Genomic DNA, 24,784 nt, shown 5'->3' on the forward strand with positions numbered 1-24,784 from the left:
TCTGTGGTTTGGCCAGTGTTGCTCTAGCTTTGAGCCGGTGATCTCACGTCCCATTGACATCCCTATAGCTCAGAAAACAATTTTTCACAATATTTAAACTGGTTATAATTATATGGTACAAGTATGTATTTACTCAAGAGATATCACTGTGTACTTGCTCAACAGTTTTACCAGGTCCTGTTTAGTGAGTGACTTGGCAGATTTCTATGGTTGTAGTGCTGAGCGATTAACCAAAATGTCTGTTATTTTTCCTTTTTTTAAACAATTAATTGGTTCAATTATTTGAATTCCATTTTGTTATTTTTTTCTGTGAGCTCAATGCGCAGTTTCCCTAGAGATAAATCAGATCAAGCCCGAACTCTACGATGTAGTAGGGAATTATAGTTTCCCACAGGCCAATATTCAACATAGTTTAGTGCAGAAAACATGTTAATTAACTACAATGACCATAATCAATTGCGAGCCTACTTGTTCGGTCTGTGTGGAGCAGATACAGAGAGGGAGAAAAGAGACAGAAGACACACGATCGAGAGGGATAGAGAGTAATTGCTTCGCAAAGTATCTCCAACTGAAAAGTATGCCTTATTTACTTTGAAGAACTACTAAAATAGTGCATAGGCAGCAGCTCTATAGAGATGAGATGAAGACTTGGAATGAAATAATAAAGTCATAAAATAAAACAAATGTAATATACACAAAAATATAATATTTTCTATTAAAGTAATGTCAAGAAATTATGGTTAATAAGTGATAAGCAGTAATGGTCAGTCACTACCGTCATGGGACTTTTGTTCTGTATTGTTACAGGATTCAACACACCTAATGCATTTAATAACACATTTAAATAAAACATTTTTTTTTTTTAAACGTGATTCTTTTTTATATTCGAACCGACCTCAAAAGCACTAATCGCTCTGCACTACTGTATATGGTTGGTGGGAGATATGTTCCTCAGGGGCTCGGAGTTAAGTAGCACAGCATATGCCTGAGCCTGTCAACCATCATCTCTCTCCTTTGACAATTCAGACAAAAGGCTAGTGCTTAAAACTCAAAGGAAAATGCATGTTATAGTTTGACAAGTAAAGTGGTTTTGTGGAGACCTCACTGTCGTTGTTTTTGTTGTGGTTTGTTTCCATCCAGGAAATATGACAGGTCTCTATAGCGATGTCTCTTCCTGGATAAATGATACTGATCTGGTAAGCAGCCACTTGAGTGTTTCTTCTCTGACAGCCATATCATCTTCAGTCACGGAGGTCTGAAGGAAGTCTATATTCCTGAGTGTGTCTCAGACAGGAATGTGTCTGAGCTGGTGTGGGTTAATTAGCTTATGACAGTGTTATCCATCAACAATGCAGTGAATTGTTGATGGACAATGCTGTCATTAACTGATTTCAATTAAATCAACATTTAAATAGTCTTTCTTTCACTTATGTCGTGAAATGTTTTTCCTAGGATTTAGGAGATTCTGCATGTACGTTAATCCTTTAGTCATGACTCATGATGTAATGGTTTTGTATGTGTGTGTGTCTGTCTTTCTCCCGTAGCCGGTAAATGCCACGTGGGCGTCTCTCGATAAGGAACAGTGTGTGAAGTATGGTGGTGAGCTGATTGGTCCAGCCTGCGGCTTCGTCCCCGACGTCACTCTGATGTCATTCATCCTTTTCCTGGGGACCTACACTTGCTCCATGTGTCTCAAGAAGTTCAAGTTCAGCCGCTTCTTCCCCACCACTGTGAGTGACTGACATCCCTGACCGCCAATCACATTTCAGGATCAAAGTTGTGACAGCCCAGTCGGCCAATCATGTTTCAGGGTCTTCGTTTCACTGCCCCGCCGGCCAATCATGTTTTAGGATCAGTTTGGTTGATTTTTAAGAAAGGGAAAGGGGCGAATGTAATTGAAACGTCAAAACATTGTATATTACAGGGACGGGGTGTGAACAGGTAGTGGCAATACAATCAGGTTACTTTCTATATATTTACAGATAGAATTGATTCTACAGCAGTCATATGATAGTTAGGCCTATATACCTACTGTATGACTCCTAGGATTTCATTACCTTCTATGTATTCTTGGCCAATTTCCATGATCCATGTCTGGGTTTAGTGGTGAAATCTTCGGTGTCGTCAGATGAACAAATCAAACCCCCGACAGCCCTGACCCTTTTTGACCCAGTTAGCATCCACTGAGCTTCTGTTCTTCCAGGTTTGAGTACATAACGATGTGTCATGATCAGAGTATGTGAGCAGTCGGAAATCCTGCTCATCACTCATGGAGCCGTGCAGGCGCACCACTCCAGTGTTCCACATCCGTTTCAACCTCTCTGCCTATAAACCGCTCCGCGCTCACAAGAAATAAAGGCTGCGCCGAATTCGCTCCATTCTTTAAAATCACAAGTTAATCAACACCCATCAATTTTTGTAAACTACCTGAATCTACCATTTGGTTTTGAAATATTGAAACCAAACCATATGATTTTAATCAAATATTTTTTTGGAAACATGAAAAGGTGAATGTAAGAAGTGCTCATCATTTCAAATAGGTTACATTATTAAACAACATATAAACAAACACTCGAAATAGGTCAGGAGCCAGACATGGAGCCCAATAAGGAATGAAATTGCATTATTTAGGCTATATTATTGCAATTATTTCAAGGCTATGTCCTACAAAGAAATACATTGTGAAGCATTTGCGAGTGCGACACTAGGCTGGTAGGGACATAAAGCCTCGGCATTTAAACAACATTTTGTTGTCTATAAATCTATCTATTGTGCATAATGGCTGTGATTTACTGAGATTTAAATACAAATTCAATGAAACATTCCTTTTTAGGCTCAGTCTACAGTGCCTTTGAATTCATTTTTAGAAACACGAGCTTGGCCAGAGTCTGTGGCTTCAGGCTCATGCGATGGTGCCTGGAGAGCAGGCCAGCAGCAGAGAATATCCTATCGGTGCTTGCAGAGATGCAGAGTTGTTTTTTTAAACATTTTTCTATAGGTAGGCCCAAAGGTTTTTAGGCAAAATAACCCAATCAAAAAGGAAAGCTTCTTTAAAGTGGGAATATGCCAGGCATATTGAGCCAACTATTATTGTATAGATAACTTTTTAAGAGATCTGATTTTTAGTTTATAAATACTTTGCTACAACGACACACTTAGATAGCTACCCACCTAGTTCCTTTCTTTTAGCATGTGCACGTAGTAAGTACACCACCATGCTTTTGGGATATGTGTTTTTTTTTCAGATTCCACAATAGTTCTTAAGTTGTGGACACTACATCACTGTACTCCCTTTCTTGCTCTTGATCCTCATCTTTGTAAGTCACCTTGATTTTGCACCTGTGTTTGATCAGTTTCTTTATGAAAATATTTATCAAACTCAAAGACTAAAGCAAGGGGCTATAGCAGCACACAAGTAGACTACAAATGGATGCTGGGCCAGGCATGCCCTGAGCTCTACTGGAGCAAAATTGGGGTGGGCAAGAAGGCAGACGCTCCAGCCTTTGGGAATCTCGCTCCTCGCTCCAGTCAAATTGGGCCCGCTCCGCTCCAGCTCCCTTCACACACTCTTGTCATGATGTACAGCAAATCACTATAAACCCCCTTGCTCCCCCTCCTTTCTGTGACATTCTCAGGTTAGTCTATAGGCTCAGATGTCAATGAGAGTCTTAGCAGGAAGGTCAGATGTCGACCACTGACACTGTGAAAGGTGCTGTGCTGTAAGGAATGGGATGTACTAAAGTGTAAGTCTATGTGTTAGTGTGGGCATACACTAACACTACGCTTACTCTTCAGTGTATCTGTATCCTTAAATATAAGCAAAACACCAGTGGATGAGCTGCCTGGTATACAGTATGGGCAGTACTCATCTCTGTATTTCCCAGTGGAGGAGGGCCCCATCCTCTTGTCCTCATTCACACACAGTCATTACATTAGTAGTGTGTGTTAAGCCAGCCAAGAGTCCTCTCTAAACTCTGGGGCCTTAGTTGGAGTGTTTATATAGGCAGCTCATAATGGTTAAGAGCGGGGGGAGGGGGCTGATCCTAGATCAGCACTTTTTTTTAAAAATTAGGCCCAGAGCTAGGCTCACTTTACCCTGCTCCTCACTACTCTCTCTGGCAACTGTTTTATCTGTCTCATTGTCCTGCATTGCTGGCTCGGACCCTAAGCAGGACCGTAGATCAGTGCTTGACTTGAGCAGGAGCTCAGCAGTACTGAGTTTTTATTTATTTTTTATTTTACTATGCAAGTCAGTTAAGAACAAATTCTTATTTTCAATGACGGCCTAGGAACAGTGGGTTAACTGCCTGTTCAGGGGCAGAACGACAGATTTGTACCTTCCGGTTACTAGTCCAATGCTCTAACCACTAGGCTACCATGCCGCCCCACTGCACCACTCATTTCCTACTGCTTGAGTTCCTGCACCTCATAAAATATTAGCTCCAAAGTTTTGTGCAGTTCCTGCACCTAAATATAAACAGAACCGGCACCCAAAATGAGTAATGGCACTTATTATAGACCAAGTCAAGCACTGCTGTAGACGTTAACATTTCCACTAATTTATCGCACTCTGGGAAGGAGGGAGGGATCGGAGGGAGAGAAGGGAGGGTGGGGCACCTCCATTACATACTGTTCACAACATGAGTCCAGTAGCCTATTTACAGTAAGGGGTTTCAATGTTTGGAAACATGGCTCAAGTATATTGAGCAATACAGTAACAGTAATCTAAATATACAATATCTACAGTAAGATGAATGTGAAATCTGAGATAATTGGAATATTTTGGTTAGCCTTATTGTAACCATCCCCCCCAATAAAGCTTTGGCTAAATAACTGCACTCAGTGAAACTACATTGGTCATATTGGCTTAGTTGGAAAAATTCTGCTCCACCTTCGTGAACGTATTATTGTGTGACGAAAAATGGTAGGTCTTACTGTACTGTCTCAGCCAAAAGCCTTGCAAAACTCAACACGGTTGTGCCTCCCTATTGTACCCGCAGGTGAGGAAACTGATCAGTGATTTTGCCATCATCCTGGCTATTGTCATCTTCTGTGGTGTGGATGCCTTGGTCGGAGTGGACACACCCAAGCTCATTGTGCCAACTGAATTCAAGGTGAGTACCAGGGCGGATGTCTGTGGTGTTGAGAAAGGCCTTGTGCAGAAACGTTGGCTTTGTATATGGTCCACTATATCCCCTGTTCTTGTTTTGTATAGTGTGCAGGTTTACACCTGCATTCATTTTAGTGATGATGCTTTATATTCAAGTATAAGCAAAGGTGTATATAGTACACTCTGGTCTAGATTTTGATTTATATATTGAAACAATATCATTTTCTAGAGTTACTCTATCAGGGACAGGTGTATCAATCAGATCTCCGCCTGAACAATGCTGCATTTTCTTAGGCAGACATGGTCTTTGTAATCCTTGTCTTAAAGTATTGTATAATCATTACCTGGTTGTGTACTACTGCCAAGGAGGGAGAGCAGATAGAACCTGAAACTCTGATACAGAGCCAGTCACTAAGATTATTAGCTTACCTCAGTTTACCTTACCTCACTGGGGCCCGAATGGTGGGGGTGAGGAAGGGTGAAGTATCGAGCGTGGGGGTTGGGGAGGGGTGAGTTTGAATGGGGCAAGGGTGATGTGAAGGAAGAGGGGAAATGTGAGGTTGGGTGAGGAAGGGTATGAGGGGGTGTGGGGAGGGTGCGTGCATGAAATACAAGGTGATTATAGGACATGGGGAGAACACTGAGGTCCTTATAGTTGCAGGTACAGACACAGCTTTGTGCGGCTGCAGACTAATTTCAGAGTGTTTTCTTTGTCGTGTAATGATGTACCTCTCCAGGACTTTTAGACTCTAACTCAAAGTACAGCAGAATAAGGACATTTTGTTTCCATGAGAGGAAATGTTTCATATAATGTCAGGGCAACCATATCACATTTTACATTGAGTCATGACACACTCCTAACAACAAAATTACATTTCTAAGAACACCCTGAAACCATGACCATGTTAGCTTGGTAAGGATGACGTGTGAGAGAGTCTGTTGTCCTGTGTCTTTTTAAATCAACCCTGGCCTACAATATTTATCTGACTGGCTGTGTCTCTCTGTTCCTGGTCCCCAGCCCACCAGCCCCAACCGTGGCTGGTTCGTGCCCCCGTTTGGAGGGAACCCGTGGTGGGTGTATCTGGCTGCAGCCCTCCCTGCTCTCCTGGTCACCATCCTGGTGTTCATGGACCAGCAGATCACCGCTGTCATCGTCAACAGAAAGGAGCACAAACTCAAGGTGAGGAGCGGAGGGGATGGAGGGTGGAAGGGAGAGAGGGGCAGAGGAATAGAAGTGGAGGGATGAAGAGGCACTCGGTCAGAGGGGTAAAGAGAATAGATAAGATAATGACTTATCACAAATACACCACATGTATGTGGACACCTGCTCGTCGAACATCTCATTCCAAAATCATTATCATTAATATGGAGTTGGTCCCCTCTTTGCTGCTATAAACAGACTCCACTCCTCTGGGAAGGCTTTCCACTAGACGTTGGGGACTTGCTACCATTCAACCACAAGATAATTAGTGAGGTCGGGCACTGATGTTGAACGATTAGGCCTGGCTCGCAGTCGGCGTTCCAATTCCTCCCAAAGGTGTTCGATGGGTTTGAGGTCAGGGTCTGTGCAGGAAAGTAAAGTTTTTCCACACCGATCTTGACAAAACATTTCTGTATGGACCTTGCTTTGTGACGGGGGAATTGTCATGCTGAAACAGCAAAGGGCCTTCCCCAAACTGTTGCCACAAAGTTGGAAGCACAGAATCATCTTGAATGATATTGTATGCTGTAGCGTTAAGATTTCCCTTCACTGGAACTAAGAGGCCTAGTCCGAACTGTGAAAAACAGTCCCAGACAATTATTCCTCTTGTACCAAACTTTACAGTTGGCACTATGCATTGCAGGTAGTGTTCTCCTGGCATCTGCCAAACCCAGATTCATCCATTGGACTGCCAGATGGTGAAGCGGGATTCATCACTCCAGAGAACGTGTTTCCACTGCTCCAGAGTCCAATGGCAGCGAGCTTTACACCACTCCAGCCGACACTTGGCATTGCGCATGGTGATCTTAGGCTTGTGTGCTTCTGCTCGGCCATGGAAACCCATTTCATGAAGCTCCCGACAAACAGTTATTGTGCTGTCGTTGCTTCCAGAGGCAGTTTGGAACTCGGTAGTAAGTGTTGCAACCGAGGACAGACGATTTGCTTCGGCACTTATTGTTCCTAGATGTTTCCACTTCACAATAACAGCACTTACAGTTGACCGGGGCAGCTCGAGCAGGGCAGAAATTTGATGAACTGACTTGTGACGGTGCCACATTAAAATTCACTGAGCTCTTCACTATGGGCCATTCTACTGGCAATGTTTTTCTATGTAGATTGCATGGCTGTGTGCTCAATTTTATACACCTGTCAGCAACGGGTGTGACTGAAATAACCAAAACCACTAACTTGAAGGTGTATCCACATACTTTTGGTGATGTAGTGTATCTTAAGATAAGGAACTGGAAAAAACAGAGGGGCGGCTCCACTTTGCATTGGATGTTAAGTCCATGGCAACTCATTTGATTCCTTGTGGTTAGTGGTTACTGACACGCACATCTCCATTTCCTTCTCTTCTCTCTTTCCTCCTCCACACAGAAAGGGGCAGGCTACCACTTGGACTTGTTCTGGGTAGCAGTACTACTCATTGTGTGTTCCTTCATGGGCCTGCCCTGGTACGTGGCTGCCACTGTCATCTCCATCGCCCACATCGACTCTCTGAAGATGGAGACCCAGTGCTCGGCTCCTGGGGAGCAGCCCAAGTTCCTGGGTGTCAGGTGGGTGAGCAGGGAGGGAAGGGAGGGAGGTGAGAAGGGAGGAATGGAGAAAGAGTCAGTGAAGCGAAGAGAGCTATCAGAGCAGAAAGACTCCTGGCTCCTTTACATGTAGCCTACAGTACAATGGACTTGAGTTTCACTTTGTCGCCATTCCCACACAGTCACATTTTTGTTTTTGTTTGAATAGAATACATTTTACAATCTCGTAGCAGTACATGAACATGATGAAGTTATTTGATTGTCACATCAGAACAGTGGTCAATAGTTTGGACAGAATAGTTTGAAAATTGACTGTGGTTGATGTGGTGTTTGTGCAGTGTGTGTTTGTATGATGTGATGTGGGATGAACTGTCCCTACTTACCGCAGGGAGCAGAGAGTGACCGGTGTCATTGTCTTCATTCTGACTGGACTGTCTGTCTTCATGGCTCCCATCCTCAAGGTAGCGCTTCATACACGTGTTCATTCCCCAATTCCCTTTAAATCTACCGGCTCTGTACCTGTCCATTCTCTAAATCCATCTAATTTATTCCCTTTAAATCTACAATAATATATGCCATTTAGCAAACACTTTTCATATGAGTGGCCTTAGCTGGAATCAAACCCACAATCCTGCCACTAGCTGAGCCTGTTCTACCTGTTCATTCCTTTAAATCTATTACTGGATTACTGTCCTCCCCTTTTAGTGGGAAATCCCATCACTCATTCCAATTGTAAATAATGTGAATTATTGTGGTCATCCAATTAGTGAGGGGCCTAATTGAGGTGATGTGATGTGAAATAAGCATGTTCATCATCGGGGCTTAGGGTCAGGTTGCAGCTCAGTGACTATGACTTCTCCGGTTACCTGTTCTCTCGTTAATCTGACCATCATAAATGACTTTACAGTGCTGTGAGTGGGAATGGACCTCCCCCTTGTGGGCCGTTTAGAGTAGTTACATCTCCATCTCTGAGATGGTGTCTTTTCTAGTGTAGTCTACTGTAGCCTCTTCACATCCCTCAGCACCCTGAGCCATTTAGTGTGTTTGTGTGGAGGGGTGGTCTTACTCTAAACACATTGATCTCCTTCTATTCAGAATAAATTAGTGTTTTGTTTTGTTCTACAACTTCTAAATAAGTAGGAGCTGAAGACAGCAAAAAAGGTTAACGTGGAGGCCTCCTGAGGGGTGCAGCAGTCTAAGGCGTCACTACAGACCCGGGTTCGATCCCAGGCTGTGTCGCAGTCGTTCGCGACCGTGTGGTGCCCATGTGGCGGGACACAATTGGCCCAGCGTCGTCCGGGTTAGGGGAGGGTTCTGCCGGCCAAGATGTGCTTGTCCCATTGTGCTCTAGCAACTCCTTGTGGCGGGCATGCACGCTGACTTCGGTCACCAGCTGTACTGTGTTTTTTTGGTGCTGCTGGCTTCCGGGTTAAGCGAGCAGTGTGTCAAGGAGCAGTGCAGCTTGGCAGAGTCATGTTTCGGAGGATGCATGGCTCTCGACCTTCGCCTCTCCCGAGTCTGTATGGGAGTTACAGCGATGGGACAAGACTGGAACTACCAATTAGGGAGAAAAAGGGGTAAAAAGTACATTTATTTATTTGAGAGTGAACAAAACAACAAATAATCAAAAGTTATCACTGTTGTTATCTTCATATCAGCCCTAAAAAAAAATTTTAAAGGAAGGAATATGTTTTTTGATTGTATTTCTGTGGAAAACAGCCTCTACCGTTGTCTCATTCACCCAGTCCTGTTCTGTCTCCCCAGTTCATCCCTATGCCCGTGCTCTATGGCGTGTTCCTCTACATGGGCGTGGCATCTCTCAACGGTGTCCAGGTGAGTGTCTCTGACCCAAACCTGGTACACCAGTCGCTTCCATGTATCTGGGCCTTAACGCTGTACAAATGTCAGTCAGAGAACACCGAGTCAAAATGGAATCTGAAACTCTGTGCCTGTTAGTTATATTAGTCCATCAACAATAGTGTCTGTGATGCCAGTCGCACCCCCAGCCCATGTATCCTAGCCTTACTTCTGTGCAACTGTCTGTCCATCAGTTCATGGATCGCCTGCAGCTTCTCCTGATGCCTGCCAAGCACCAGCCTGACCTGATCTACCTGCGCCACGTTCCCCAGCGTCGCATCCACCTGTTTACCTTCATACAGGCTCTCTGTCTCGCCCTCCTCTGGGTCCTTAAGTCCACTGTCGCTGCCATCATCTTCCCTGTCATGGTGAGCCATACGCATGCAACACACACGCACATACAAATGCACGCACAGACACACGCACTCCCAGGTATGTGTGCAGCAGTCAGACAAGTAAGTACACCTACAAGATGAAATGTACCAATTAACCAATAATAAACCATTCCTACACATACAGATGGGTAAAATATGGTTGTGACACATCCACTCAGTGTGGAATCCATTACTAGCTGACACAAACACACATATACCGTACAATGAATCCAGCCACATACCCACCAACACAGTATATAGTAGAACCATTATCTATCTCCATTGATGTGTGTCTGTGTCCGTCTCTCCAGATCTTGGCCCTGGTGGCGGTCAGAAGGGCCATGGACTACATCTTCTCCCAGCACGACCTCAGCTACCTGGACGACGTCATCCCGGAGAAAGACAAGAAGAAGAAGGAGGACGAGAAGAGGAAGAAGAAGCAGAAGAAAGGAAGCATCGACAGTGAAATCGATTTTGTACGTTATTTTGAGGCTTTATTGGAAACGGAACAGTTTGTTTAATTTAATGTGTTTTTCCCAAAGGTTCTACCTCGTGATGATGATAAAAGTAGTAATAGTACTCATGTAGCACTATTATGTTACTTTTTGTAGAACACTGACACCCTTAACTCATGACCTGTCGTCCCTCACTTCTCCAATCCTCAATTTTGTCACCTGTGTTCACCCGCTGTCCAATACTATCTCTCTGAAATGAATACTGTCTGTCTGTCTGAGCACGGTCTTTTCCACGGACTTACGGTACAGAAATGACCAGGTATTTGTATAGAAACTACATTGTTAAAATCATTAATAACACAGCAAGAATGACAGTATGAATTACTTTGTTTTAAGACGAGCGCCACTAGACACCATTACAGTAAACGCATGTGTCGTAGTCATTATTTACCAAACAAAGTAAAACGCAATGAAACAGGTAAGGACTACCTGAACTTGTTCAATGAGAAACACACGTTTTGGTTTTCCATTGCAAAATGATTTTTTGCTACTGTGTGCCCAAATTAATACGACCCAGTTAATTAGTTGCCAATATGCAAAAAAATATAGCCGTTGTTATTGTCTCTCCCTCCAGCCCTCTGAGTACCCCTACAATGACAATATCCCCAGTATTAAAATCTCCATGGATATAATGGAGACGGAGCCCATGTTGGGGAATAAGGATAAGACCTCAGACAGTGAGTACAACAGGATTGCGTGGGGTCTCTTACCCACAACCGCACTGGGCTTACTACTTAGTGCTGCTAATGAATGCCTTGGAATTGTTTCTCTCTTACCTTCTTGCCCGCTTCCCTTCTTTTCCTCTGGGAGAATCTAATTTGGTTTTGCTCGACTCCTCGCGTCCTGTTTTCCATCGAGGGAGTGGAGGCAAGGAGAGGAAACATGGAAACACAACAAATCCCACCATCAATGTGTAAAGCGCTAAAAACAAATTTAGCTGGTTGTGCAAGACATTTTATAGAAAAAAGGATAAGTGGCGTATGGGTTTTAAATGTTGGCAGGCTTTTCTTCTTTGAGAAAAGAACAGCTGATTCAAAGGGGATGTGGTGGATTTTAAAAACACTTCTGCACTTGCTGCCAGGAGAATACTCTTGTGCATCCTCTAACGACCTAGGTAATCGCGTAACGGAGCGTACTCCTCCAGTCAGCACACTAACGAATTATGCCCATTTGAAAATCAATCTCTTTCCCTCCCTCCCTCTCTCGCCACAAAGCAGTAACCTCATCTTTGGGGCTTCATCAAATCCCAAGCTTTTCTCTGATTTTGCAGACATCCAGTTTTATTTTGAGAAACTAATGCAGATGACCTTACTTTTCTAATTCTTTCTTACTGTTTTATTTTCAGCTGCTTTCGAATGCTTAATTAAAGGGCCACGATTAAGCACCTTAAGGTGATTGTTTTCAATTAAAAAAGTCAACAAGGAAAATAAAAAAAACAAGAATTTCGCAGTATTTTTGCTAGGACTGTCTGAGTGGGAAACTGAAAATGTGCTGTTATTGGCAGAGAGGTTTGGAACTCTCTTTCTTATTGGTCTACTAAATAATTTACCACATGGTGATGTCACCATGGAAGGCCAAAACTCCATCCCACCAAATCAGGCCATCTTTTCAAACAGCTCTTAATGTTCACAATTTCACAGTATTATTTAAATCTCATAGTGTGAAAATATACACTACCGGTCAAAAGGGTTTTTCTTTATTTTTACTATTTTCTACATTGTAGAATAATAGTGAAGACATCAAAACTATGAAATAACACACATGGAATCATGTAATAATCTTCAAATAGCCACCCTTTGCCTTGATATCAGACTTGCACAGTCTTGGCATTCTCTCAACCAGCTTCACCTGGAATGCTTTTCCAACTGTTGTGAAGGAGTTCCCACAAATGCTGAGCACTTGTTGGCTGCTTTTCCTTAAGTCCGCGGTTCGACTCATCCCAAACCAACACAGCCTGGAGGTGTGTTGGGTCATTGTCCTGTTGAAAAACAAATGATAGTCCCACTACGCACAAACCAGATGGGATCGCATATCGGTGCAGAATGCTGTGGTAGCCATGCTGTTTAAGTGTGCCTTTGAATTCTAAATAAATCACAGTGTCACCAGCAAAGCACCCCCACACCATAACACTTCCTCCATGCTTAACAGTGGGAAATACACATGTGGATATCATCCGTTCACCCACACCGTGTCTCACAAAGAAACGGCAGTTGGAACCAAAAATCTTCAATTTGGACTCCACGCCAAAGGACAAATTTCCATCGGTCTAATGTCCATTACTCGTGTTTCTTGGCCCAAGCAAGTCTGTTCCTTCTTATTGGTGTCCTTTAGTAGTGGTTTCTTTGCAGCGATTTGACCACAAAGGCCTGATTCACACAGTCTCCTCTGAACAGTTGATGTTGAGATGTCTGTTTCTTGAACTCTGAAGCATTTATTTGGGCGGCAATTTCTGAGACTGGTAACTCTAATGAACTTATTCTCTGCAGCAAAGAGAACTCTTTCCTGAGAACTTCCTTTCCTGTGGCGGTCCTCATGAGAGCCAGTTTCATCATAGCGCTTGATGGTTTTTGCGATTGCTCTTGAAGAAATGTTCCGTATTGACTGACCTTCATGTCTTAAAGTAATGATGGACTGTCGTTTCTCTTTGCTTATTTGAGCTGTTCTTGCCATAAAATGGACTTGGTCTTTTACCAAATAGTGCTATCTTTTGTATACCACCCCTACCTTGTCACAACACAATTGATTGGCTCAAACGCATTAAGAAGGAATGAAATTCCACAAATTAACTTTTAAGAAGGCACACCTATTAATTGAAATGCATTCTACCTCATGAAGCTGGTTGAGAGAATGCCAAGAGTGTGCAAAGCTGTCAAAGGCAAAGGGTATTTTGATTTGTTTAACACTTTTTTTGGTTACAACATGATTCTGTATGTATTATTTCATAGTTTTGATGTCTTCACTATTATTTTACAATGTAGAAAATTGTAAAAATAAAGAACAACCCTTGAATGAGTAGGTGTTCTAAAACTTTTGACCGGTAGTGTATGTACACAGGAAAATCACTTTTTGACTGCACTCGGTCTTTAACAGCTACTTCGACTGTGAAACATCCTGGCTTTGCAAAGCTTGCTCTAACTTTCCTCTTTTGCTATACCCGTCTTGAATTGGGAGAATATTTGGGGGGAATATTTAAGTGGCTAAAACATTTGTTAATGTTGTGCATATTTGGTCTTCTCCCGTAGGACCCCCGCCGTCTTTCCTTGGCCCACACTCAGCATGCTGAGGGCTACTTTAAGCCCACTACTGCTGCAAGGTAACTATGTGAGTGTGCCTGCTTGCATGCCTTATTTTATACCCACAGACACTCACACCAATATCACATGTGGTGACAATCTATTCTAGATTGCTGTCCCTGGTTGTTCACTCTCTCATACTTCTCTCTGTCTCCACCTCCACTCTCTTTCTCTTTCAGTCTGAATCCATTAAAAAAAGCAGCGCCTCAGATTAGGATAGAACTGGAGCAGGAGGACAAAAGCTTCTTCTGGAAAAAACAGGCTCCGGGTTCTGAAACGTCCCTTTAGTCTAACAACAACCTGTTCTAATGTCTAAACAACCCAACTGAACCAGCAGCATTACCTGCACACCACTACTCAACACAACACAGGGTGTTGAAATCCCATAGGGCCCTGGTCAAAAGCAGTGCACTATATAGGGAACAGACCTGGGTTCAAATATTGAAAACATGTATTCAGAAAACCTTTATTTGAAAAAACAAGCAGTTGAATATTGGAATGTATTTGGAAACACACTTGGTAAGTATTTGAAAATACTAAAATACATGGACTGAAATACACTCCCATGCATTTAACCCAGCTATATGAAAATATACTTTCAAATACAATTTGGTCAACTATTTCCTTTTTTTTGCATAACCATTTGAATACAAAAATAAAAGTACTTGTTTGGGGCTGTGTATTTGAAAATACTCAAGTACACATGTATTTGAACCCAGGTCTGGTAGGGAATAGGGTGCCATTGTGGATGTAACCACAGAGTCCTACAGCAGCCTCTTTTATACTGTAGCACTGTTGTATACTCCTACTTTTAATGTCCTGCATAAGTACATATTTGTAATTTAAAAAAACGGACAGAATTCTTTGTTTTGAGAGTGAGAAGTATAGGAGGGGACCCTTGTGATAGGGGAGATGTGATTCTTCATTTGCTGTATGAAAACAGTAATGGCCGATTCCGCGGCAGCGTAGCCTGAAAATATTTTCTGCTCCCGCTGGCTTGGAATCGCCCTAATGCTCTGTACCAAGGAAAACTTTGAAGTTCATTGTTAGCCATTTATGGCTAATTCATGAGTAAGGTATTCATGATTTATAAAGCATTCACAAACTAATGCAATGCTTTATGTATTCATAGTACATGCCTGTTAGATCATTAAGTTCAACATACTTTCTTATACAGATCTTATGGAGATGTGACATTAAACTGGACTGTCCTATTTTTGCCGGCCAGAACAGATCAAACTTTCAAATCCCATTATTTTTTCATGTCCTACTGTCCAGCATAGGCCTATTATAGTTTTATTGTTCATGTATATTAATATTCTTCCGTCTTTTATCTTATTCCTTCACACTTGTATTATTTATTTAATCTCTATCTATGCAAAAAAATAACATAAATGCTCTTGATTCAAAATGTTGATTTGAGTATTTTCCTTCCCATTGTGTGTGAAACTTTTCTGATTGAACTGTTTTCCTAAGAATGTCTGTTGTTTCTATCAGCTTTATAAGAGACAGGAGGACTTCAACCACACTTATCTGTAGTAGGGATTGAAATACATGTATATACTTGTATTTTTGGCTCTACCTCTGACTTAATTAATGTAGGCGCCAGGTATTTGTAAGTACAGTATGATGAACACATTGTTAATATGAAATTATCTGTCATCATACTGAATTATTTTTATGAAAGGGCACAGCATAGAGATCCTATCTAATCACTTTCTGAGTTCCTTTTGTTCTGTAACTAATTCATTCAAAGATTTTTATTTGTATCATATTGAAATGAAATGAAAATGCAATAACAGTGACGTATATTATATTGCTGAGAGAATAAGTAAAATAATTAAGTGTATTTACTATTAAGCCGTTAATGAGATGACAGCATTTTTACAGTTGTCTGTGGAGTGACATTTGTATTATTACCTTTTTTTTTAACAAAGTGATGATTTAGTGTTGTTTTTTATTATTATATTAAACTGATTATGAACTGATCAATCATTGAATAATCACTGTGAGACAATGCAATGTTGACGTGTCTTGCAGTTGCATTTCTGCAAAAACTAATGCTGTGTATAGTTTGCAGCTTTTCACAAAGTTCCATACCAAGAGAAAATATGAATTCAAAAAACATTTATTTAATCTCTTCCACGAGCCGATTCGCTCAGTAGCAATTGAACCTGGGGATGAGGCTATTCAAAATTTCAGAGCTGCCATTTTACTGATAAACGGATACATTGCAGCCCTTTATAGAATGTATTATTTTTTAGATACAGTGTACAAATTAAGGCTTAAATTATTCACTTGAGCAAAATTGATTTTGTGGTCTTAGTGATTACTGGGTTTATAAATGATAAAAGATACTTTAGTGATAAAATACCAACATTGTATTTGTTGTAATCTTGAGAGGTATAATCAAACAAGATTGTTTTGTAGGTGTATCGGAAGTGTGAGAGGACTGCAGCGGATGTTGAAATGATGGTACACTCTTAATCAGGGTCACTTTTGATGTCATGTTTTCTATCCCAAATAATGCCAGCATCCCATCTTAATCAGTCTTGGGACAAATGTTAATCGTCTGTACAGTATGCTCATTTTCTGGGATTCTAATTTTAGGATGAGTCCATGTTTTGCTGTAAAATGTGTTGATTCAGCGGGCTAATTGAATAAAAACGTATGTTTTTAATATTGTTGACACATTTGATGCAATATTTCTATCTACAAACATGGTTCATATTAAATAAGCACTTAGATACAGGTGTCGAGCAGTTTATTGTAAAACGTGGTAGAACAAAATATTCAAGCAATAAAACTATAATTACGATCAATTAAACCTACAGTACTTGTAAGACTTCATCAGTATGTCCTTCATCTGTATAGACTAACATGAATGAGTATGTTACTTATAAAATGATTGATTTGGCATATACATTTTTCAAATGACGTATATTGACAGCAATAAACTCACTTTGAAAATGATTGTGTTAGTCTCTCCATGTAAGAAATTATATGTGATCTAATATAACCTTGCCAAACATTCAGGGGCTGGATTTACAAATCCTTCTTAAGAAATGTCTTCTGAACTGCCATTTTCCTGGTCTCTTTGCAAAATAACTGATGTTAGATTGACCACCTTATCAGATAGACTGCGTTACCATAGACGTCATAATATGTTGAAGTTGAATGAGCCAGAGCAATCTATAGGGGTCAACCATAGGGTCAACAATTTAACTGGGATGAGAAACATAACCCTGGAGAAAAGTGAGCTGATGCGATCAAAGTGAGCTACTTAAAGACCATTAGGCCTAGCTCAATCTCCTGTCCGATAGAAAGGCCTAGAGCAGGGCACACAAGGTCTCCATCCACACATGTTGTAGGTGGATAAGCTGTGTTTTGTGTCCACCTAACAGGCCAATATAAAGACGTCCGCTCAAGCATTATCAAAATGACCTCCTGTCACAGCATCGAGTCTAACAGCAAAGATAACCACAAGTGATGGCTGCTGCATAGTTTCCATTGCCGTAGCGAACTGAATCACGAGGGAACGGAACAAACGCCTAATGAGCTCAAATCTGTAACTATCTTGTATGGTGTGCCGGACACTATTGTCATGGTTTCCAGGGGAAAAGACGATCACTTGAGGTTACCCGTTACTTTGATCTTGAGGGCCACGTGACATAAAAAAATATTTTTATTGTTACATGCAGTTAAAGTGTAGTTTTTACAGGTCAGCCATAGTAGTACGGCGCCCCTGGATAAAAATAGGGTTAAGCGCCGTGCTCAAGGGCACATCAACCGATTTTTCAACTTGTTGGCTCAGGTGTTCATACCAACTTTTCAGTTACTGGCCCAACACTGTAACCATGAGGCTACGTGCTGCCCAAAGCATGGTGGTTCACATAGGGGTTTCCATAGCATGTTCCCACGGATTTCAGGCATCCTTAAACCTGATTTGAGATTACAGGTGTCTCTTTCACGGAGGGTGAAGGATGATGCTATGCCAAAACGGGGATTACAATATATTACTCCCTAGGTTACTGCTTATGTCGTCCATACGCCTTCCCATTGGGTGTGACATATAGGTCTACCTGAATGTTGGTTTTAATTGATAGAGACAATACAATGTTTTGAAGATAGATTTTCTTTCTGAATTCATTATTGACGTGAGCACAAAGAACATTTTCACGTCAGATCCATATTTGCAATGCCTCATTGCCTTGAAAGAACTGAGATAAGAGACCTAAATAGTGGCCAGTACTAGAAGTAGGCTAGAGTTAATCTGCACCCTAAAGACTTGTTTCAACATTTCATATTGACTGAAAACATCAAAGGTGGATCAGATACGATAAGAGGAGAAGTGGGAAGTGGATTCTGGCTGTGTTTACACAGGCAGCCAAATTCTGATATTTGTTGACCAATCAGTTAAGCTCTAAAAAGATCTGATGTGAAAAGATCTGATGTGATTGGTCAAAAGACCAATTAGTGTAAAAAAGAATCTGAATTGAGCTGCCTGTGTAAACACACCTAGAGGGCTTTGAGCCTCCAGTCCCTGGTATGACCACTGAGTGGCAGTATAGACAAGGATGGACACTAGGCAAAACTAAAGTTTTATTGACCAAAGACAGCAGTGGGGGTTTTAACTTCTTGTATCCTCTGCCCTGATGTTCAGAGACCTAATACAGGTATTTCTGTTTGTCCAGCATATTCTAGATCTCTTGTGCTCTTGGAGAGAAAACAATGTCATTATTCCTTGAAATAACATTGAACTCTTGAAGGGGGGGAATTCATGTAGGGGGGAATTCTGACCTGAGTTACATACATGTACATTTATGCAACTTTCTCTCTATGCCTATTCTGTCCTTGAACTTATGCATGGGGAAAAGCCACGCTTTTGGGGTGGTGGTCAAAGAGATGTGTGGCGGAGGTGTGTCTACACCGTATTCTGACCTTGGCTTATGCTGTGTTCATAATCAAGTGGGAAGTTGGCCACATATGACTGGTAATTACCAGAGGGAAACTCATTTATCATCCCTGAACTCCGACTTCTCCCACATGCAGACCTATGACGTCACCTACCGTACAAAGGAAATTACCTAGATAACAGCATTTTCGGCAGTTAAATGCAACAACAAAACAGTATTTTATATATAAAGCAGTCAATTAATATGGTTTTTGAATTTGTTTACAAGCATGATAGCTGTACTTTTAGTTTATGGTTGACGCAGCTTGTTCGCTGTTAGCCAATAGCCGTTTCTCAACGAGTTCAAAGCATGTGAATGCATCCAACTGGTATTTATGACTTCACATCTGCTAATTACCACCTTCCCACTTGTTTATGAATGCAGAATTAATTCAACCAGCTTTACATGTGAGGAAACAGCGAATAAGGTTGAGCAACTTGTTGTGAACATATAATTCATTTTCCCCAATAGAAATAACACCATTCTCCATGCACTGTATTTAAAGATTGAAAAGAGCTATTGATAAGAGCTAGGTAAATGAGTAAGCTGTTTGGATAAGGGGATTGTAAATATAAATGACAATTGTTTTAGATCTATTTTACCTGGAGACAAATGTGAAACCAGTCATATGGCAACAAAAGCTAAATCCGTGCCCAGTAACAGTCGGCCAAATGTAACCTTTGTGTGCTCTAGACTTTACTATGTTTTTTATTTCACAATTTGTATCATGTTAAATATTAGCAACTATTGATAGCCACCTTCAGTAACAAACAAATATTTTTACCTGTCACTTTAGTGTTAACTCTCTTGAATTTGTAGCCTATATTTGGCATCATTCCCTTTCTTTCCACTGTCACGTCCGTGTGGTTGATCCTCAGTTGATCCTTTAGCAATAGTGGATAACATTTCACTTATTAAGTTGTTCAACACATAGCCCATTTCATGGAATCATCATGGAACGCAGACCAGGCCTGGAAGTTTAAACCTGGAGCCTGGCACATGGTTTATGACAACTGGACCGTTGACATATCAGTTTCATGATCAGTGAGGATTGGGGTAGATGTATAGGACTATTGGTCAACCCGTATTGTTAAAGTTTTCTCCCCTTCCAATATTTAACGGATTGAACAACTGAATGGCCTTCAGGATTAATCAAACCACTGTATTTTTGATTCACCAATATCAATCAATCAATCAATCAAATGTATTTATAAAGCCCTTCTTACATCAGCGGATGTCACAAAGTGCTGTACAGAAACCCAGCCTAAAACTCCAAACAGCAAGCAATGCAGGCGTAGAAGCACTATCCATTAACTGAACCGTTGGTAAACGAATAGGTTAAAATAACCGTATATTAACAATTAAGCTTGTATGATAGAAAGCTATCTACGTTAGCTTCCTAGCAGTAGCATGGCAGGAAGGGGGGACACCCACTACAATATATGTAGTGTGTAAAGGCTCTCCAAACTTGTTTTATGTAGGTAGATTCCTAAATGCGTACCTAATCCTAAATAATATAAACCCATAGGAAAAGCATAATTGGCATAACTGAATTGGGCCCTGTAGAGATCAACCCGACCAAACCTCAATGAGGCTGCTCTTTGGTCTCTCTGGTCTCTCTCTGGTTCTGTGCTCAAACTGTGCATTACCCGAAGGCCTGCACCCTGCTGTGTGTGTCATTTGTTCGATCTGGAGTTCTCCACTCCTGGGGCCCTGTTACCTCACTGTGAGGACAGAGATTAAACTTGGGATGGGTTTAGATGTGGATGTCTTAAGCGTCTTCTCCAAGAGTGTTCTTCAATCAAACTCCCACAGAGTGGTTAGACGCTAGAGCATGGATATTCAATCTGGGGATCACTGAGGTAATGCAAGTGGTCCGCAAAAATACACATACAAAAATATATAGGAGAATGTCTTTCTTATGATGCCAACTTTATTTCTTATTTCCAAATGCAAATTACACTCACTGGAGTATCTGACATGGGCTTTTGAAAAAGCACCCGAGAGCAAGACTGGCCCAGACAAAATGCAATATAATGCTTAGGGCCCTACGGCTGCTAGGGGGCTACTGTAACAGGGTTATATTGGTGATTCCACTTGCCACTTTATTGTTAAGCCAATGGGTTTTTGGTTTGAGTTTGTTTTGCCTTCACCTACTCAAGATGGCATCTTATTGGCTGGTTTGCGTAGCTTGCTTACGAGGGGGGATGTTCCAGTTAGAATCGTCCCAGTGAACAAGCACCAAACCAGCGTGCGTGAGTGCAGAGTTGGATGGTGAGACGTGCATTGCATGACGTGCAAATTTTGTGTCGTTCTTATCAGAATAAAGCTACATGACTGGTGCTTCATGTTGGAGTTCCGTGTCGATGACTGATTGTACACAACGCAAGACGAGTACTGTTACACTACAGACCAACAAAAAAATGACTTGTTCCTATTATTATGTCAGCCACTGACAGTCACTCAATTAGCTCATGTCAGCTAACATTTTTAGACAGCTGGCTAGACTAATTTACCTAGCAATCTAAACGTGGTAGTAATCATAGCTTACCGACCAGGAATGCAGGGCACGTGCACAAGGGCCCTGACCTCCAGTGAGGCCCCCTTGATTCTGTTAGCCACTCTCACTAAGATATCATGGCAAAATGTGTAGAATTGCAGGAAATTAGCTTATGCTGATTTTAGAAGGGACGCCAGTTTGCCTGGGTGGGGGTCCCTTGGAAAGAGATGTAGAGAACAAACCCACCAAACCGGTACTCAAACTGCATCAGTGTTTCCTGTTGAAAAATGTCTAGGGAAAAGGTCACAGAGGGTGTTTTTTTTTAACAAAGGCCATTAAAACTGCTGTTTTCCCCACGATGGCAAGAATTTTTTAACATTGACTGCTTGACAGAATGTTTTCCTCCCTATGGCACTCGTAACATGAATGTACCTCGAGAATAATATTTATCTGGCACAGAACACACAACAAGCAGACTAGTTAAATAGATAAACTATTCTACCATGGGGTTGTTTGATTAAAAATATATATATTAATGACTAAAATAAATTATACGAAACATATTGTACATATACAAAAGACAGACGCACACAAACAACATAGAGACCCACCCGTTCTCACCCCTATCTCCAGTGCCTGCACTACTCAAATTGTACCATTTTGTTCCTCTCCATCGCCCACACTCTTTCAATATTCAGAAAATGAAGCATATGATTTTTCTATTGTCTTAACGTTGGATGATTGGTTGATTTCCAGTTAGGTATACATTTCGTCAAGACAACTGACGAGAAGAGAATCATCCAACCCATCGGGGTAACTCACTGCCCCCTCACATGACATCTTGAAATATGCAGACAGACCGATTTAAAGTACATTTTAAATGTAATACTTATGACAGCCAGCTTTCTTACTCTGTGCATCATTTTTGGACTTTATAGACTTCCCAGAAGGTATGGATTATTTAGTAATTGTTAGTTTTATTCTTAACGACATGACTCTGTCATTGTGTTGTAGGTTTTGTGAATTGTGTCTCTTGTATAATACATTCTATACATTAGTTTATACCAGGGTTGGAACCTAAATTATTTTCCAATCATTCTTACAGTTTGAACATAACCCTTATTCTTTTCATTCCGTTCTACTATTCTGACGATCAAAATAAAGTTCTGAACCATTCGAAATGGTTTATAATGGTCCTTTCTGTTCCTTTTTAATAGTCTGAAATCATTAAAAAATATATACATTTAGCTCAACAATCAAATTACTTCACCAATCAGTGTGGATAGAGTAGATTGTTATGGAGCGGGTAAGCGATTTAATCAGTATAGGAAAGTTGTTCATTAAGAGTGGGGCTGTTACGTGACCGTATAACCACCACACCGGCGGTCATGAGTCATGAAGGCAGTCAAATTCCACGTGACCGTTTAGTCACAGTAATTAGGCTCCTCAAAGTTCTGACGCTGCTGATGGTCAATAGTAGCCTACCAAACTTGCTAACTGTCTGGTACTCAGCACGCGTTTATCCCTCTAATCACTCTGACATCAATGCAAATGTGATAGAAAATCTAATGAAACACTTCACAAGAGCCCATGAGCTCATGTTGCGCAACATTTCTATTGGCTACGCAATTGCGCGTTTAAAACAGTGATGGCCTCTATTAAAAAGAGGAGGATCCCATCAGCTTTCTATAGGCTAGGCCTACTATATTTATTTCTCAACTTTCCTAATATTAAGCACATTGCTTATCTTTACAACAGGAGCCTACCTGGTTGGCATAAAAATGAACCATGGGAAAAGCACCCTCCATTCGCTATTTAAGTTGATAGATGACATGTATTTTTTCCCCTGCCCAAATCCCAACAATACAAACAAGAATCTTCAAAGTGCGCTTCAGCAGAATATTTCCAGTGCCACAGCTAAATGATTGCAGCGGAATCACTGCTGTGCATTACCCGAAAGCCTGCACCCTGCTGTGTGTGTAATTTGTTCAATCTTGAGTTCTCCACTCCTGGGGCACTGTAACCTTGCTGTCAGGACACAGATTAAAGGGATACTTTGGGATTTTGGCACTTCCCCAGAGTCAGATTAATTCTTGGATGCCATTTTTATGTCTCTGTGTCCAGTATGAAGGAAGAGTTAGTTTTGCGAGCTAATGCTGATTAGCATTAGCGCAATGACTGAAAGTCTATGGGTATCTGCTAGCATGCTAGTATGTACACACGCACATGCATAATACTATTATTATACACATATACAGGTAACTGCCAAAATAATGGAAACAATTCTGTAAATGAGGTATACAAAGTATATTGAAAGCAGGTCCTTCCACACAGGTGTGGTTTCTTTGTTAATTAAGCATTTAACATACCATCATGTATAAAATGCTGGGCAGGTCATTATTTTGGCTACCATGGCATTTTTTTAACATTTTACCTTCATTTAACTAGGCAAGTCAGTTAAGAACAAATTCGTATTTTCAATGACGGCCTAGGAACTGTGGGTTAACTGCCTTGTTCAGGGGCAGAATGACAGATTTGTACCTTGTCAGCTCGGGGATTCAAACTTGCACCCTTTCGGTAACTAGCCCAACGCTCTAACCACTAGGCTACCCTGCCGCCCAGCTATGCCCCAATAAGCAAACAATTCCCCCATCCATAGGGCGCAAGTGGTCACTGAATGGTTTGATGAGCATGACAATGATGTAAACCACATGCCATGGCATTCTCAGTCACCAGATCTCAACCCAATTGAGCACTTATGGGAGATTCTGGAGCAGCACCTGAGACAGTGTTTTCCACCACCATCAACAAAACAAATGACTCAAGTAAAAGTGAAAGTCAACCAGTAAAAAGAAAATTACTACTAAAAGTATTTGTTTTTAAATATACTTAAGCATCAAAAGTATATGTAATTGCTAAATTATACTTAAGTCTCGAAAGTAGAAGTCTAAATCAAATCAGATGGCACCATTTTTTCATTTACACCATTGCCAGGGGCACACTCCAACACATAATCGGCCAGATCAGAGGTTGTTGGGATGACATGGGATGTTCTCTTGATAATTGTGTGAATTGGATCATTTCCCTATCCTGCTGAGCATTTAAAGTGCTTTTGGGTTTCATGTAAAACGTATGGAGTAAAAAGTAGGAATCTTTAGGAATGTAGTGAAGTAAGTTGTCAAAATTATAAATAGTAAATAAGGTAAAGATACCTGAAACTACTTAAGTAGTACTTTAAAGTATTTTTACTTAAGTACTTTACACCACTGATCAAAGTGATGCTTGTTCATAAATCCAAACCATAAACAGCTAGACTGCTTTAGGAAATGGAATACACATTAAAGCCACTAAAGTACAGACAATGACGAAAATGAGGAAATAAGCAACAAAGGAAAATCATATGATATCCTACAGCGGGGATCATCAACTACATTCAGCCGTGGG

The 24,784-nt window shown here is 41.1% G+C and overlaps 1 protein-coding gene across 7 annotated transcripts in view; it reads left to right on the top strand.

The window, feature by feature from the left end:
* The window catches only part of LOC139387804 (electrogenic sodium bicarbonate cotransporter 1-like), a 65,711-nt gene extending 49,079 nt beyond the window's left edge, over nt 1-16,632 (top strand). For 2 of the 7 annotated variants that reach the window (XM_071134034.1, XM_071134038.1), the window contains 12 exons: nt 1,141-1,196; nt 1,545-1,730; nt 5,001-5,114; nt 6,129-6,290; nt 7,689-7,867; nt 8,235-8,307; nt 9,611-9,679; nt 9,898-10,071; nt 10,389-10,553; nt 11,167-11,269; nt 13,835-13,905; nt 14,065-16,632. In XM_071134034.1, coding sequence (XP_070990135.1) covers nt 1,141-1,196; nt 1,545-1,730; nt 5,001-5,114; nt 6,129-6,290; nt 7,689-7,867; nt 8,235-8,307; nt 9,611-9,679; nt 9,898-10,071; nt 10,389-10,553; nt 11,167-11,269; nt 13,835-13,875 — 1,322 coding nt within the window. In that variant the 3' untranslated portion in view covers nt 13,876-13,905; nt 14,065-16,632. Of the gene's footprint in view, nt 1-1,140; nt 1,197-1,544; nt 1,731-5,000; nt 5,115-6,128; nt 6,291-7,688; nt 7,868-8,234; nt 8,308-9,610; nt 9,680-9,897; nt 10,072-10,388; nt 10,554-11,166; nt 11,270-13,834; nt 13,914-14,064 lie in introns of all 7 variants that reach the window. The other 5 variants (XM_071134032.1, XM_071134037.1, XM_071134039.1 and 2 more) reach the window with 4 other exon arrangements.
* Nucleotides 16,633-24,784: the final 8,152 nt, after the last annotated feature.

This window comes from Oncorhynchus clarkii, chromosome 29 (genome assembly GCF_045791955.1).
Source record: "Oncorhynchus clarkii lewisi isolate Uvic-CL-2024 chromosome 29, UVic_Ocla_1.0, whole genome shotgun sequence".
Lineage (NCBI taxonomy): Eukaryota > Metazoa > Chordata > Actinopteri > Salmoniformes > Salmonidae > Oncorhynchus > Oncorhynchus clarkii.